General features: G+C 35.9%; 1 protein-coding gene across 1 annotated transcript in view; it reads right to left on the bottom strand.

Moving 5' to 3' along the window:
- The window catches only part of HTT (huntingtin), a 79863-nt gene that overhangs the window by 5322 nt on the left and 59842 nt on the right, over positions 1–14699 (bottom strand). The window contains exons 48-63 of the mRNA XM_009890544.1: positions 13573–13711; positions 11755–11877; positions 10659–10872; positions 10318–10463; positions 9759–9936; positions 9379–9474; positions 8334–8521; positions 6979–7105; positions 5716–5816; positions 3308–3462; positions 2800–2939; positions 2551–2633; positions 1727–1857; positions 1433–1562; positions 504–659; positions 2–177 (exon numbers count right to left, since the gene is read on the bottom strand). Of these exons, the coding sequence (XP_009888846.1) occupies positions 2–177; positions 504–659; positions 1433–1562; positions 1727–1857; positions 2551–2633; positions 2800–2939; positions 3308–3462; positions 5716–5816; positions 6979–7105; positions 8334–8521; positions 9379–9474; positions 9759–9936; positions 10318–10463; positions 10659–10872; positions 11755–11877; positions 13573–13711 (2283 nt within the window). The remainder of the gene's footprint in view (position 1; positions 178–503; positions 660–1432; positions 1563–1726; positions 1858–2550; positions 2634–2799; positions 2940–3307; positions 3463–5715; positions 5817–6978; positions 7106–8333; positions 8522–9378; positions 9475–9758; positions 9937–10317; positions 10464–10658; positions 10873–11754; positions 11878–13572; positions 13712–14699) is intronic.

Here is a 14699-nt window from a genome sequence, read left to right as displayed (position 1 = left end):
CAAATTGGAGAGGAGATACTCGCTGATAATTGGAATGAGTTGCTTTGCTGTCTCATCAAGCAAGTCACACTCAAGGATATAAAGAATTCCGTGCAAAGCTCCAATCCGACTTGGCATATGGGTGCTTCTTAGGGTCGATTCCAGCAGTCGACTTACTGGTTCAGCCACAGCTTTATCCTAATACATCCAACGAGAGCATTCATTAGAAGTCAACACTGGTTCAATACTGGTGACTCCTGTCATTTGGAAACATTTTTAAAAACCACAAACCCCAAACCAAACAATGTTTCTGTTTGAATATGGGGCAACTGGAGATGATGTTTGCAACCTCTGAAAGCCCAGAATATATACCCTATTACTTCTTATAGCCATGCAGATTAGCTAAGGGATTTTCTTAGAGACAAACCACTCTTATGAAGTACATCAGATTTTGCAGCAGAAGCTAAGGATGAGTTAACCAGACTCTCATCAATTTCCAATAAACTTCCATGAGAATTTCTTACCATTCCAAGAACAGCAGCAGCTTTACAAGTGGCTGGTATCAAATACTGTATAAGAATTTCATCTTCTGATGGATGCACCTTTCGCAATTCTGTCAATGTTGTATACATCATCTCAAACTGATTCCTTTCTGTAAATAAGTCTGATACTGCCAGAAGCTGTACACAAATTAACATTGAATATAAAAAAGCCCATTAGCAGACAGCCAAAAATTGACTCTCCCTTCTGTTACAATTGTCAGCAAAAGATTTCTCAATCCATCTACTAAATGTGTAAACATTAACTCAAGTGTCTGAAACAACTACTGTTAACTTGTCCAGAATTAATTCCACCATCCATCTCAGATAACAATTACCTCCAAATGGCCCTTTTTTCCAAAAGGTTTACAAAACCGAATCCACTATAGTAACTAATTCTGGAAAATGAATGAATGTTGTCATTTGCAATGTACAACACTCCACAATATATTTTCTCTTGCAAGTATAGTTTCATTTTAAGTCTTTTACAGTAGTGAATAATGGCGATCAAGACACATTCCACACCTGTGTTCTTTATGTTTGGTTCTACACTTCAATAGCCAATTTAATCCTCTAACACATTGTTCCATCTTCTTTTTCTTACAAAGATGGAGAATAAGCAAAATCCTGAAATCTACTTTTAACAAGTAGGCAAGTAAAATACCAACTATTATTAAGTGACAACAAAGTGTTTGTAATGTAGTAGCGGAATATGCAATCCAGATCCTTACATAGTTTAAAATAGTATAATGCTATAGTTGCTAAAGTTTTATTTCTGCACTGCCCGTATAATAACACTGCCAAGAAAAATCGGTGTTTCCCATATATTAAAAGATGCTTTACAAATGCTGCTTAGCTGTGAACATTTGATAACATATACTCAATTATGCCTCTGAATAATAGTTTAGACTTACTGATCGCACCACTTCGCTAATCAAAATGACTGGCGTTCTCTTGCTGGGGTTTGATGGCAATATCCACTGACTATACAGCTCAAGCAAGAACTGAGAACAAGAATGTATATCTACACCAGCGCGGTGTTTCCTGCAAGGCACAATAAGCAAGTGTTAAAATAGCTATTCTTAAGCCCTGATTTGAAATAATACAGTTATTTACCAGTGTCCCATTTATAAAGCCAGCTTATTGAACTCAGCACAAACAGATAAAAGCTTATAAGTCAAAGGAGAGACAAGAAAAAAATAAGACACCTGGTGTTAATAGGAGAGGTTGGTGGCGAGGAAGGAGCAGGTATGTCATTCTCATCTTCTTCATCCTCACCCCACTCTTCTTCTCTCAGTGGAGTGATATTATTTCCTAACCATATGGAGTGTATAGAGACCTTGCAACACGGAAAAAGGAAAAAAAAAACCAAACCACAAATAGAAAGGAAACGCAACATTTAACACACTTGTAGTCAGATTAGAAAAATCTCATAAGTCCAATACATTTTTCATTGAAATGTCAGGCAATGAATACACAGCTTGAAGTAACATTTACGTGAACTTAATTTCACTTAATTTTTATATTATTATTTTTAATAATCACTTAATTTTATATATCCATATTATTATATAGATAAGGACTTTTTTTGCTCACTATATGGAGTGCTAATTTTCCAACTAACATCATCCAGTGAAATTTACATCCCTACACTGGGTTTATTCAAAATTAAAACAACATTGCTTATTGTATGTGCAGTGATTTTTTCATTTCCTAAGGACTACTGCAAGCATGCAATAGCAAATTAAAATCCAATAGTTAAAGTGGAAGCTAACACTACAAGGGCTCTTTAACACGAAAGGCTGAAAAGTACAACTCCATAGCTGGCTCACGGGTAGACCTCACACACACAAGCAAAAATTCCATGAGCGGTGGGACGGCTGGCTGAGAGGAGTCACCCAGTTATGATCTACCCTGCAGCACTCAGAGCTTTTAGTTTACATTTGATATTAAGCAGCGCCTCTTGGCTGACTTTTCACAAACTGGAAGAAATGTAATAAAAGTGAAGTTCAAAATTAAGGTTTTAACAAACCTGTCCCAGTTTATAATCCATATCTCCTATTTCTCGTTCAGTATTGATCTGCAGCAAGAGTTTTTCATGGCTGATAAGAGCACCTATAACAAAACAGAAGACAAGTTTTTAAAACGTGCATAACAAAGCAGATGTGAAAATGGCTTCATTTTCTGCAAACTGGATTTCAAATAAATTCCTAAGAGTATCTTTTCTACTTTTTAAATACAAAAGAAATTCACTCTCTCCTCCCCACCCATGGGCACTTACCTGTAGTAGCAGGAGAAAGTGACGGAACAGGGTCCCAAGCTTGGTATAAGTGATGAGTAGCAATATTATCTCTCTTAGATACCATTGCTTGGATCTCCTGTTCAACAATTCCCCTGATAACACTTAGCTTCCTCCCAAACCTGAAAGCCCAACAGAAATCAATTTAAGCAGATTTTTCCTTTAACATTTTTGTGCAAGTTTGACTAGCTAGCTCTACGGTGTTACGTGTCTATGGTTATTTTCATTAGCAGGGAAGCTAAAACTGAGAAATGTTGAGAAATACATTTTGCACACTGTTTATTAGATTTTAGTACGATACTGTCTCTTAACTCAGCAGGTTCATGATGCTAAGTCCATGTAACTTCTATGTAAACAGATCCATCTGTATATACTCTTGCTTAGAAAACACAATCTATACATATTTTTGCTATAGCTAGATTAAGCAATTGTAATTATGCATTAATCACAAGTATAACTTCTATGCATTTTAGAGCAAGTAAAGAAATACCTTGTGTCCAGAGCTTTTAAAGCTTTGTTGCGGGGCTGTTGTTCCAAACAGCTAACTGCTGGATTGCCTGCAACAGGTATTGTCATTGCACTCAGCACCAAAGAAGTTATGGCTTGTACTGCGAGAACATTAATTTGGGTCCTCTCTGTATCTTCCTGTAAAAGGAACTTAGTGTAATTTGAATTGTACCAAAAAAAAAAAAGAATCATGAAAGCCCTGGATATCAGTTTGCCAACTTTCGCTAAATTATCATTAATAAGCCTGACATCTATAATTCTTCCCATCCAGAAATTTAGCTGACACAAGCAATGTACAGAAATCACTGTGACTGTAGCAGCAACACATCCTTCCATCTCATCAGCCACTCTGCATGCATCCTCTCTTAACCCAACAGCATTAAAACCTCAAGATGTCCATTTCAGAGCTTTCAAAGTGTTTAGTTTCTTTGTTTGCATCTACCCATCAGTTACCTGTTAAAGCATCAAATAAGACCAAATCTGAGTTGGAAACTCTTCAGAGAAGGACCCATACTAACTGTTTTGATTAACTGCCTGTTTAGGAACAAAACTCCCCCTCATAATGAATTTTCAGCAGTGTGTTTCTGGGAATGCAGATGCATCCAGTGTTTCTTCTACACCAAGATGTTACACACTCAGTACTTACCAGCACTGTAAAAGCGTGAGAAAACTGTAACACAACTTTATTAAAATATTTGGTTAGGTTCAATCTATGATCCATACTTGAGGCACTGACATTTGTCCCCAACAGAAGTATATGGAACTACACACATTGCATCAAGTACTTTGACACTATAAATCATCACCACTATAGTAGTCCGTTTCTTTCCCTTTTAAAAAAATTATCTCAATATAAACTTCTGACACTGTGGGTTGTAACTCGTCCTCTCCCTGTGTTGATAGTAGAAGGAACCTTTGCAGTGCATTTAACTTTTTTGCGCATAACTGTTTATCATCAGTACTTTGACTAAATCCATTTTTTTTGTTTTTTTACACACTAAAATTAGAACAGCAGCACAAACACTTGCAGATTCTGAAGTGGCAGGATACTTCTCAGTTTTCGCTTTGGTTGTAGAGATTCTGATTCCTTCTTGAAAGTATCAGACCACAAGAGAGTGAACCTTTTTTGGAAAGTGTCAGATGGTAAAAAATTTTCAACTTTAAAAAAAAAATTGTGTATTTTATTTCAGAAAATATTAACATACTGAAATTTACAGTAGTACTTAAAACGTCTGCAGTTTTGAACATATTAGTTTTCCTTGGAAAGTAAAGGAGCAGTATTACTCCTGTTCTAGAAATAAACACTGCCTACATAATTAATAAGGAGCTACCGAATGCTAGGTTGCCTTAAGTCTGACCCATCACAGCCATTATGTAGAAAAAAGTAACTCAAAAGTTCTACAGGCTGCACAACAAGTCTCCAAAGTCAGTCTAACTAACAGGAGATGCTAACCAAGGGAAGAGGGATGATGATGCCCTACTCCTTCTTGGAGTCTGACGCCTAGGAAGTAATGGAATTAAACGCCTTTGCTACCCAGAATCCACTATGCATAGGCATCTACCCTCTGAATTCTTCAAAATACTTTAGACTCTGCACCTACCATCAGGACCATTCGCAATTTAGGAGTGAACTATGAACTGAATCTAGGAAAAAAAAAAACCCTTTCAGGTCAAACAGCTAGAACATAGTAAATTCAGTTTTCTAGTAGGTTAAGACATCTAAAGAGGGAGAGTGTCTTTCATGATAGTTAAGTTCACTCTCTTCTTTGCTTTTGGTATAGATAAATTTCTTCAGCTCTGATCCCCAAATGCCATCCACTGAATTCTGAACACCTACCTGAGGCATCCAACTTAGAAGCCCAATACACAGTCTACAACTGGGAAGGAGAGACATGGGCACATATTTTCGGATAGCTCATTTTTAGTCAAGAATCTTAAAAAAAAATCTTACCAAAGAAACTCCTCTTGAAATCTGATTATTAGATAGCACAGCTAATTGCAGGAATACATACTAGTTAGTTAACTAGTATATTTACTAGAGGCACAGTTCTCACACACATTGCTTCTTTCAAAGTTTTTGGAGTTCCTATTTTGCCTAAAGCCAAACATCTAATCAAACAAACTTGGAACTGCATGTTGACTGACATACTAATATAAAGTTGAAACAGCTTCACTAAAATTTTTCCATACTGTTTACACACTTGCAGAAACTTTAACCCAGAAGACAGATGTGCCAACTCACAGGGATATGAATACAAGGAAATATAAAGTAGAAATAATTTCTTAGTTTTAGTCATTACTTTTTTGCTTTACAGGATTAATAACAGAAACATTTTCCTTAGTTTAATTAAAATTTAATTAAAAAAAAAAAATATCAGTGAACGACATTACCTCTTGTTGGTTCTCCTCCTGGTCCATTACAATAGGCTGAGTTACAAGCACACCAAGCAACGTAGCCCAAGTCTCTTCAAACTGAGTACGGCTGATCCATCCTAGGGAAACACTCAGAAATAGCCATTTGTGTCTTAATACAAACTTAAGCATGGAACAGCATTAAAAAATGGTACATTGTTTCCACAGATTTACTTTCATACCATTTCATATTCAATTCAGCAGTTGTTATAATCACTACAGCTTAAATTTAAAGTGTTCTATTTTAGAAAGTGACAAACCCTTTAGAAGGGTTCTGAATAATATTATTTAAATGGTCCTGTTTGGGTTGTTTCTTACATACATTTAAATATTTTGATTGTCCAACTTGTGAAACATTGAGATATTCACAACACAGAAAATCATCCAGAAAACTGGCTAATTCTCACAGGAAAACAAGCTGTGGAGAATCCCATAATGATCCAAGAAATCTTCATGTCCTAAAAGCAAAATGACTGAATTGCCTAGAAATAGGCGATTAAAACTCAAGCACTTAAAGTCTTTCCAAATAGATTTTTACCTATAAAAGATTGCAGAGGATTCCTGAATAATACCTTGCAGTTTATAATAATATCTAAAGAATAAAAAATGAGAATGTCATCTTCATCTTAGGCATTATAGTGATCAAACAGAAATCGGTGCTACGCCACAAGTCAGTCAAATACTAACCTATAGATTAGAGGGGAAAAACCAAAACCACCAAAGAACTTCTGTAAGCATATGCAAGTATAAGTTTGATGCATTACCCTTGACAGTCTCATCTGTTGACAAATACTTGAACTCTTAAGCCCCTCTGCTCTTTCAGTAAACTTTGACATATCCAGAAGCTTTAAAGTGACAGCATCTCATTTGAAATAGAGTGTGGCACTAAATTCTATTTAAATACTATGCATGAATAAAAAAAGGGGGAGAAGCAAAATATTCGAGTATACTGTCAAGTGCACGCTCCAGACAACAAGTGGCTGTTCTGTAGAGCACACTGAAATCACCTCTCTGAGGAGGAATAGGTTTTGGCTTTATTTCTATAATTTATATTTTTTCCTCTGCATTGAGCAAAACATAGAAAATACTGCAACACAATTACTAACCTGCTCTAAAATATTATTTCTCTTCCACATAAACAAAAGTAAACAAATGGTGCCACATTCAGTTATCCAGTAACTTCACAAAACAGGTAAATGCCCAGTAACAGCCAAGTATATTAATTTTTAAATTTGTACTTACCAAGTGTATTAATGCGATAGATGAACTCCTTAAAGATTTCTTTTTCTTGAAGAAATTCTACTGGTATTTCAGGAAAAACTGTGCCGAAGTCACCTGCAGGCTTTGGTGACCAGCCTAATTTCCAGACCTGAAGAAATATAAAGAAAAACTACTTATCAAAAACAGAAATAGTACTGACGTGACAGCCATAAATATACATGCACCATCCAAAAGCAATAAGACATCAGTAAATATAGTAATTCTCCAAATACAGAAACACTTAAAGATTAAATACCTAACACAGCTAATACACATTTTACATCGTTTTCCTAATTTGGGTGCTTTTTTGCATATTTCTCACTATGAATTAATTATTCAGTCCTACTGCCCAAGTTTGGACATGAAAGCAAGTAATTTCCTGTCACATACTTCAGTTTAGAATTTAAGTGCCAGGGGACTCCTAGATTGTGGAGAACTTATGCTGAAAGATAATTCAGGGAAAACAGTTCACAAACTACTGATGCCTGAAAAAGCATAAAGTTGGAAAAAAAAGTCCCGATCCAAAAAATTAGTAACTTTTGTCATACCCTCAAAAACAGAGTGCTGAGAAACAGAGAAAGACCAGAGAAAGGACCCTGAACATACCAGGAAATCCCCTTTTACTCTACCTAATAAGCATCTAGAAATGTTTCTGATAATGGTTTTGAAGTTTATCAAAACCAAGTCATTTCCCAGTACTAAGAATCCATGGAGGTAATCATAAGATGTTCTTAAACAGCAGCCCAAAAGAAAAGATTGAAACACCTTGTCCAAGGGATTGAAGATGAGTAAGGAAAGAATGTTTATATACAAACCAAAAGTATCTGCATGGTGTACCATGGTACAGTACCACACACAAATACCTGAGCTAGTTCAGACACTACTTCAGACACCTCAGCATCATTGTGGTACTCAGCATGATAAAAAATGAACTTGTTAATGCAGGTATCATAAAGAAAGCAGCAGTGTAGATTTTGGACTCTTTCCAGGATAAGCAGTCCCACTGAGCAGGAGGAAATACTGGCCCTAACAAAGCAGCCAAGTCACTGCTTGCTTCTCCTTTCTTTACCTACCACCTGGACATTCTTTCACCTAAGAATATAAGGAGTGACTACACTCCTTTCTAGTCAAATCTCTTGATTCCAAAGTGAACTCTTATTTGATATCTTTACAATGTTTTGCTGCTACTCAGTGTTTTAAAAGGCAGACTGGCTGATCAAACCAGCTAAAGGTTGAAGTCCTATTGACATAAAACTTAAGATGCAGCACCGTATTTGGTTTTCAAAAAGTTGTTCAATAGCCTTTAAAGTCCTGAAAACAAATCATAATGAACATACCAAGGGAGGTACTCTTGTGTAACTGTTCACTAGAGGCAGCCTTGCTAAACTGATGATGATGTTCTTGAGGACAGGAGTAAGAAACGCTGGAATGCTGCTGTTTCTTTTGTGCCCCAGTGCCAAGACAGTCTGTAAGCATTCCACCATCTCAGCTACCATTTCACAAGCAGCAGTAATGTGTTTATTTTCTTTGTTGGGAGAAAAACAAATTCAGGTTTATGAATCTATTCAAAAGACATGTAATTTAAAAAGATACAGAAAAACAAGAAACACTTAATGAAAGAGTATGTTGACTGAAAAGGACAAAACCACAATAAAGATGTAGACAAAGAAATATTCTACAATATTTCAGCTAGCTGAAGAATACTACTACCACCCTCCCTGCAATGGCTTGCATTGTTTGCCAGTCTCAGTGCTGGAGGTTACCAGTACCTGAGATCTATCAGCTGAGCAGCTCACGTGCTAAACCCAGCAAGAAAGGGCCACGTTAAATTCTAACAAATGCTCTATTAAAAGTGACCAAACTCAGCTGCGTTATGAGAAAACAGTCTCATAGCTGGCTCTATGCCAAACCTGACAAGCAGGTAATTTCTGTAGATGGAAATGGTATCTTACTGTACCAGCACAGCTGGATATGGAACACAGTGCTGCCCACACTCACAGACTACTCTTGAGCTTCACCTCAACATACTGCTCCCATACTGCAGAAGGGCAGATAATGAGTCTGCCATTCTTCAGAAGAAATATTAACAATTCTACCTATCCCGCATGAAATTTAAAAATCCCACACTTTAAAAAGCTCAGTCTGGAGTGCTGCACAGCTAACAGAATCCCCCAAAAGAAAAAGCTACATTAATGTTAAATTTCAAGAAAAAAACCAACTATACCTGTTAAAAAAATCTCAACCTGTATTTAATAAACAATTATCAAATACAAATAAGGTCTCAGATGGACTCTCGTTAAAAAAAGCAGTAATGGCAAGGGTACCTACAAATACTTCTTCACTGAAAGTTAAAGGCAAATGTGTAATTCACCATTTACTTACTCTGTGCGTTTGAATCAACTTCACCCTCACTTAAGCCTTTTGAAGTATTCTTCTTTCTTTCAGGACTAAGAAGTTGATTACCGGGTTCAACTGCAACTGAATTAGACAATAATATTTAAAAGATACAGCCATTACATATGTCATATTCCATTTTTCTCCTCAAAACCACATAGCAGTCAAATATTTACATCTCCAAGACATTGGCCAAGTTATAAAGTAAACACAAAATTTTAAATAAGAAATTAAAATAGTAAAAATAAATTTGTCAAAGAAATAATTAAAAAAGACTCAGAGGAAATATTCCAGACACCAAGCATTTGATCAGTGATGACTACATTTATTAGGAAAATTTTCTCATAGCTGTTCAAAATTGGACTCACCTGCTTCTATGATAAATCTAATGCAATTAATTAAGGAGCAAGCATATGTCACATTAACTGCAGAAGCCAGCAAATTCCAGAGACTAGGCTGCTGTAATGTCAGGCAGCAACAATCCAGAGCAGCTTGAAGATCTATACTTAATGGAATCTGGTCATGCATTAAATGCCATGATAATGCCTGTACAAAAACAAAAAATTCCCATTAAGAGCAAATTCTTGCAACAAAAGAACTTATAAACAAAGGTGTTTGGCATTGTTTTTCTTTTTTAACTCAGCCGTATGTAAAGTTTTATCAGCAAGAAAATTGGTGCAGGGTCATTCTGCCAAATGACAAAATCATTCCACCATTCAATCAACCTCTCCTTGTAAAAAGCTGCCCTTGTCCCGTAAGTCCATCTGATTTACTAGCATAGGTCAAATAAAATAACTGCTGAAGAAATTTCTACAGTTAAGACAAGAAAGTCCAGATCAAAAGTAACTCAATGGTGATCAGTTTAAGTCAAAGTTGTTCCCTCTCCCAACATTTCATCACATCTTCAATTATGCTGTAGTTTCTTACCTCTACTGACATAACTACAAATTTCAGGATATCATCTTCTTTGTCAGGGGGAACACGGAGAGCAGCTGGTAGTTTTGAGAGTAACAACAAATACTGAGCCAGTGCACGACAAAGCGTCATCATAGACTGATACATCACCTCATCTCCTATAAAATAAGACTGGATGAAAACTAGCAGTTTGAATTTTTTGCCCCCATTTTTTTTCAGAATTATTTCATAAGCACTTTTATGCCAGGTATCTTGATTTGTTTTTAAATAGCAAGTTCATGTATTCACAAGATATCTGTAAAGTATCTTTGCAAAAGAGAGAATAAACTTAAAAAGATCATTATTTCTATTACCAAAGATATCGCTTAGTTTTTTCCAGTAGGCTGATGGCTCAGTTGGCAGTAAGGGTTGAAAAACCTGGTGGCTGGCAGGAAGGTTTTGTACAGTGGTAGACACATGATCCAGAGTTACCCTCCGAGCCGTTTCAAAGAAGCTACTTTTCTGGTCTCTTGAGATTTCATTCATGCCAAGGCTTAAACAAGGTGCTAACAAGCTTAGGTTGAATTCCTGAAATTAAATAGCACATAAAAAGTAAAGAAATTGCTGTTAAAGAGAAGCTAAGTATCTGATGGTAGTATTCAGGCATACTAGTATGGTGGTTATAACAGTTATACACAGTATATAAGAGTATAACAGTTTATTAATTAACTAACTTGTTATGATGACCTCTGCTCTATTGTGGTGTAACTAAGCCCATATTTGCTCCACATTTAAATTCCAAACACTAGTGTACTGGAAAGAAAAATCAGTATGTTTATTCCAAATTTTCAGATCAACATGTGAATAAAGCTTAAGGGTGACCTATATACAAGGAATCTTCAAGTAGTAAATTCTCAAGCAAATAAGTGAAACAAAAATCTTTTAAAAAACAGTCTCCCACTATTATTTCTGCATACCAGCAGCAAATGTAATGTAGAGAATTTGAACAAAATATGTTCTTAAAGAACAAAGTAATAGATACAAGTTGTCCTTTACACCCGATTTACTATCTGTGGCCTGTTAGTGGCATAATGCAAATCACCTAACACAGATACTCAAAAGGTTACAGAAACATCTGGCCTTGTGAGACACTGTATAGCAAAACGAGAAGATTATGTAAAACAGTAAAACTGGAATTTTTGATTGTAATAAACTAACCTTCACTTCCACTCTATACACCCAACTTGTACTACTACAAAGCAAGTATTAGCAGCATTGCTACACACAAATGAATCATATTCACTATTTTAGTTTCCAAAATGAAGTTAAATTCAAGAAATGAACTGCCAGTATTAAAAAAATTTGAAGTGTTTACATTTAAGAATCTAATCTATTAATATTACCAATAAGAACATTAGAAATAATTACATCCTCTTCAGCTGACTGTGTTTCATCTGAAAAAGAAGTTACCTTGCTGGTCATGAAGGAGTTCAGGTCAGGCTGAGGAATCCTATTTACCAGCTCTGCACCTTCTAGCAGTGCTGAGTCAGACTTGATGCAACACTGCGACCTCACCAGTGACACATACCAGTCCTTTAGTAATTAAAAAAAGAAATCTATTATATATTTGTTTTCAGAAAACAATTCAGTTCATGGGGACAGGGGGAGAATTGCTCATTGGCTTTGATTTGTAGTCCGTTTAAGAGGTCACTAGGCCACATTAATGTCCAAAAAACAAACAAAAAAGCAAGGCATAACAGACAACTGGTGCACAGACCATCTTAAACTAGACCAATGGTTGTTCACTGGCAAGTTGTCTCTTTCCATGGAGTCTGGACAGGAAGCGAGGGAAAAAGAAGCTTAACGTATAGCACAGATGTATGTATTAGGATCCTAAAGCCAAAGAGAACATCTTCTAAAAAAAAAAAAAAAACCCGGAATACTCAGCAGTCACACAAACATAACTGTAATAGCCAAAAAAAAAAAAAAATACTACAACCAAGAATGAAAAGTCTTCAGATTCAAATAAATTTTCAGGTGAAGATAACATCTAGCTTTTAACACTCACTGAAATAAATGAAGACAATCACACGTCACTGCAAATTTACTCCTTAAATTATTAGCAATGAGCCTACAGGAATTAGTTAAATTAGTTACATTGTTAACTAAGGAATATAAAGAGGCTCAGTTATCCCGTTTCTGTCTTTTGTTTCTCATAACCGGACATCCTGAATTTCCTGATATTAATTAGAACGCAACTAAGCCTGTCAGAGTTCAAGGAGCACCTGGATAACACTCTTAGTCATATGGTTTAGTTTTAGGTAGTCCCACAAGGAGCAGGGAGTTGGACTCGATGATCCTTATGAGTCCCTTCAAACTTGAGATATTCTATGATTATATGAACCATGCAGGGGTTGTGGAGGAAGCATACACAAACTAATTCCTTTGTCCAGGATTTACAGTTACAGAGGAAGGATATTTTTTGGTTAATTTGAAGACAGAAAGCTGTGGGTAAATGTTTTCTGGGCACAAACAGTGTTTCCTCCTGCTGTCTAAATCCATCTCAATCTCTCTCCTAAGTAAAGGGGTTCCTCAACTACTTATCAGTCTCCTCCAAATGGCGAGCTAATCAAATAATTTTTGGCATTTCAATCGCATACATTTCCTATTACTGTGTATCACCCTAGAACACAAAGGGATGAAAAGGAGAAATTATCTGTGCCATGAGACAAACAAGACAGAACAGAAGACTCAGGCTCCAAAAGGCTTGCTCTTAGCCTCCCACCCTGCTTTGAGATAAACGCATCTAAGTACATGGAAGACAGAAACAGTTAAGTTGTCATGATTGTTCTCTGAAAGTAATTTAAAGCTGAGAAGTGGAAACCAAGAAGTAATGCTTAATTTCCAAGAGACAACCAATGTTTTTCAGCAAATAAATAAAACTGATCACTGCAGTAAACACAGCAAGAAAACAAGAGTATATATCCATCTCTACTGAACCTTATATAAATCTTTCCATTAAAGTTATGCAAAGAAACAAAACTTGATAGTTTTTCACAGCACTGTCAATGTAACAAATATCTATGCATGTGCTAATTATTCATCCCAAGTTCAGCAGTCTGTCAACAGATATGACATCATTCACTGATCTATATTTGAGATTCATTGACAATTCTCAGAACATTTAACTGCACAGTAAAAATAAGCTGTATTTAAATATTTTGTAATAAGCAAAAGCTTGTTTACAGCCAAAGCACTTTTAGAGACTCTTTCTAAACATAACCTTACTTTGTCTAGAATTACATTCTCTAAAGCTGGTTGGTCTTCTCCATCTAGTGGGTGTGAGGTAACCAGAGGTGCAGGACTAGTTGTGTCTGGTGCTACCATAAGACGAAACCTATCCAAGAGCGAGTAAAGTCTTTGGTGTCTGAAAATACAAGAACACATCAGCAGAGAGCTAACTCAGTTTTGTAAATCATTTAAAAATAGAAGACATCCAGTGAGCCAATTCTAATCCTGGGAGAGAAAAGCAGTAGGGTCTTAAGCATTTTGTTGGGTATATGCAGTCATATAATGCAAAACGGCAAATTTTACCAGCTATCCATAGCCAAAACAAATGAACTCAGCACCATCAACAATAAAGATTTAAATTTAATTTAGATTTAAAATTTGTACATGCCTAAGCATAATATGCAAGCTGTTCAGTTTTCTTTATGCAGTAAATCTTTTTATTGATTAAGAAGAATGGAAGTTAGCGGACAGATTATTTGATTGCAGACAAATACATTCTAACAGACACCAAACAAGAATACAGTAAAATTGAACTTTTTAAAAAAAAAAATATTAAGAATTCCAGTGTCCAGGGTTCCTTTGTTTGGGTTTTTTTTGGTTGGTTTTTTTTGGTTTGGTTTTTTGTTTTTTTTTTTTTAATTCCTTTACTGCTCTCAAGAACTTCTATACAAGTCATTTGGATATTTGGGAGTTTTTTAAAAATTCAAATGTAACGTTACCTATGACGACACATTACTATCAATCTACTGCAGTCTTGGGCTTTAGATTCTTTTTCCCGACGTATTTCTTATTTCAGTCAATAGATATTAACCTCAAACAGCAATTACATTAAGAGAAGGAAATTAGGCTCTTTCCAACATTAAATAAAGCTTCTTCAAAAACTGAATAATTTGCTCCCTCTTATAAGAGCAGTTTACTTTGAAATAGCTGGGAGACTAAACAGTTAAAACTTCTAACACAGTTGTTGGGGGTGTGGGGGGGGGGGGGGAAACAAACCCAAAAACCAAGCCCACCCAGCTTGGACTCGCAAAATTCTGCAAAAGTTTGAGGAAAATTAAGCTGTTTTCAGTAATGTAGTTTTTGTCAAGGAATTAATTTGCAATTGCTGTCTCTCAAAGGTTAAA

This window comes from Charadrius vociferus, unplaced genomic scaffold, assembly GCF_000708025.1.
Source record: "Charadrius vociferus isolate BGI_N301 unplaced genomic scaffold, ASM70802v2 scaffold88, whole genome shotgun sequence".
Lineage (NCBI taxonomy): Eukaryota > Metazoa > Chordata > Aves > Charadriiformes > Charadriidae > Charadrius > Charadrius vociferus.
Note: the sequence above shows the minus strand (reverse complement) of the source record. Positions and strands in the feature narration are given on the sequence as shown.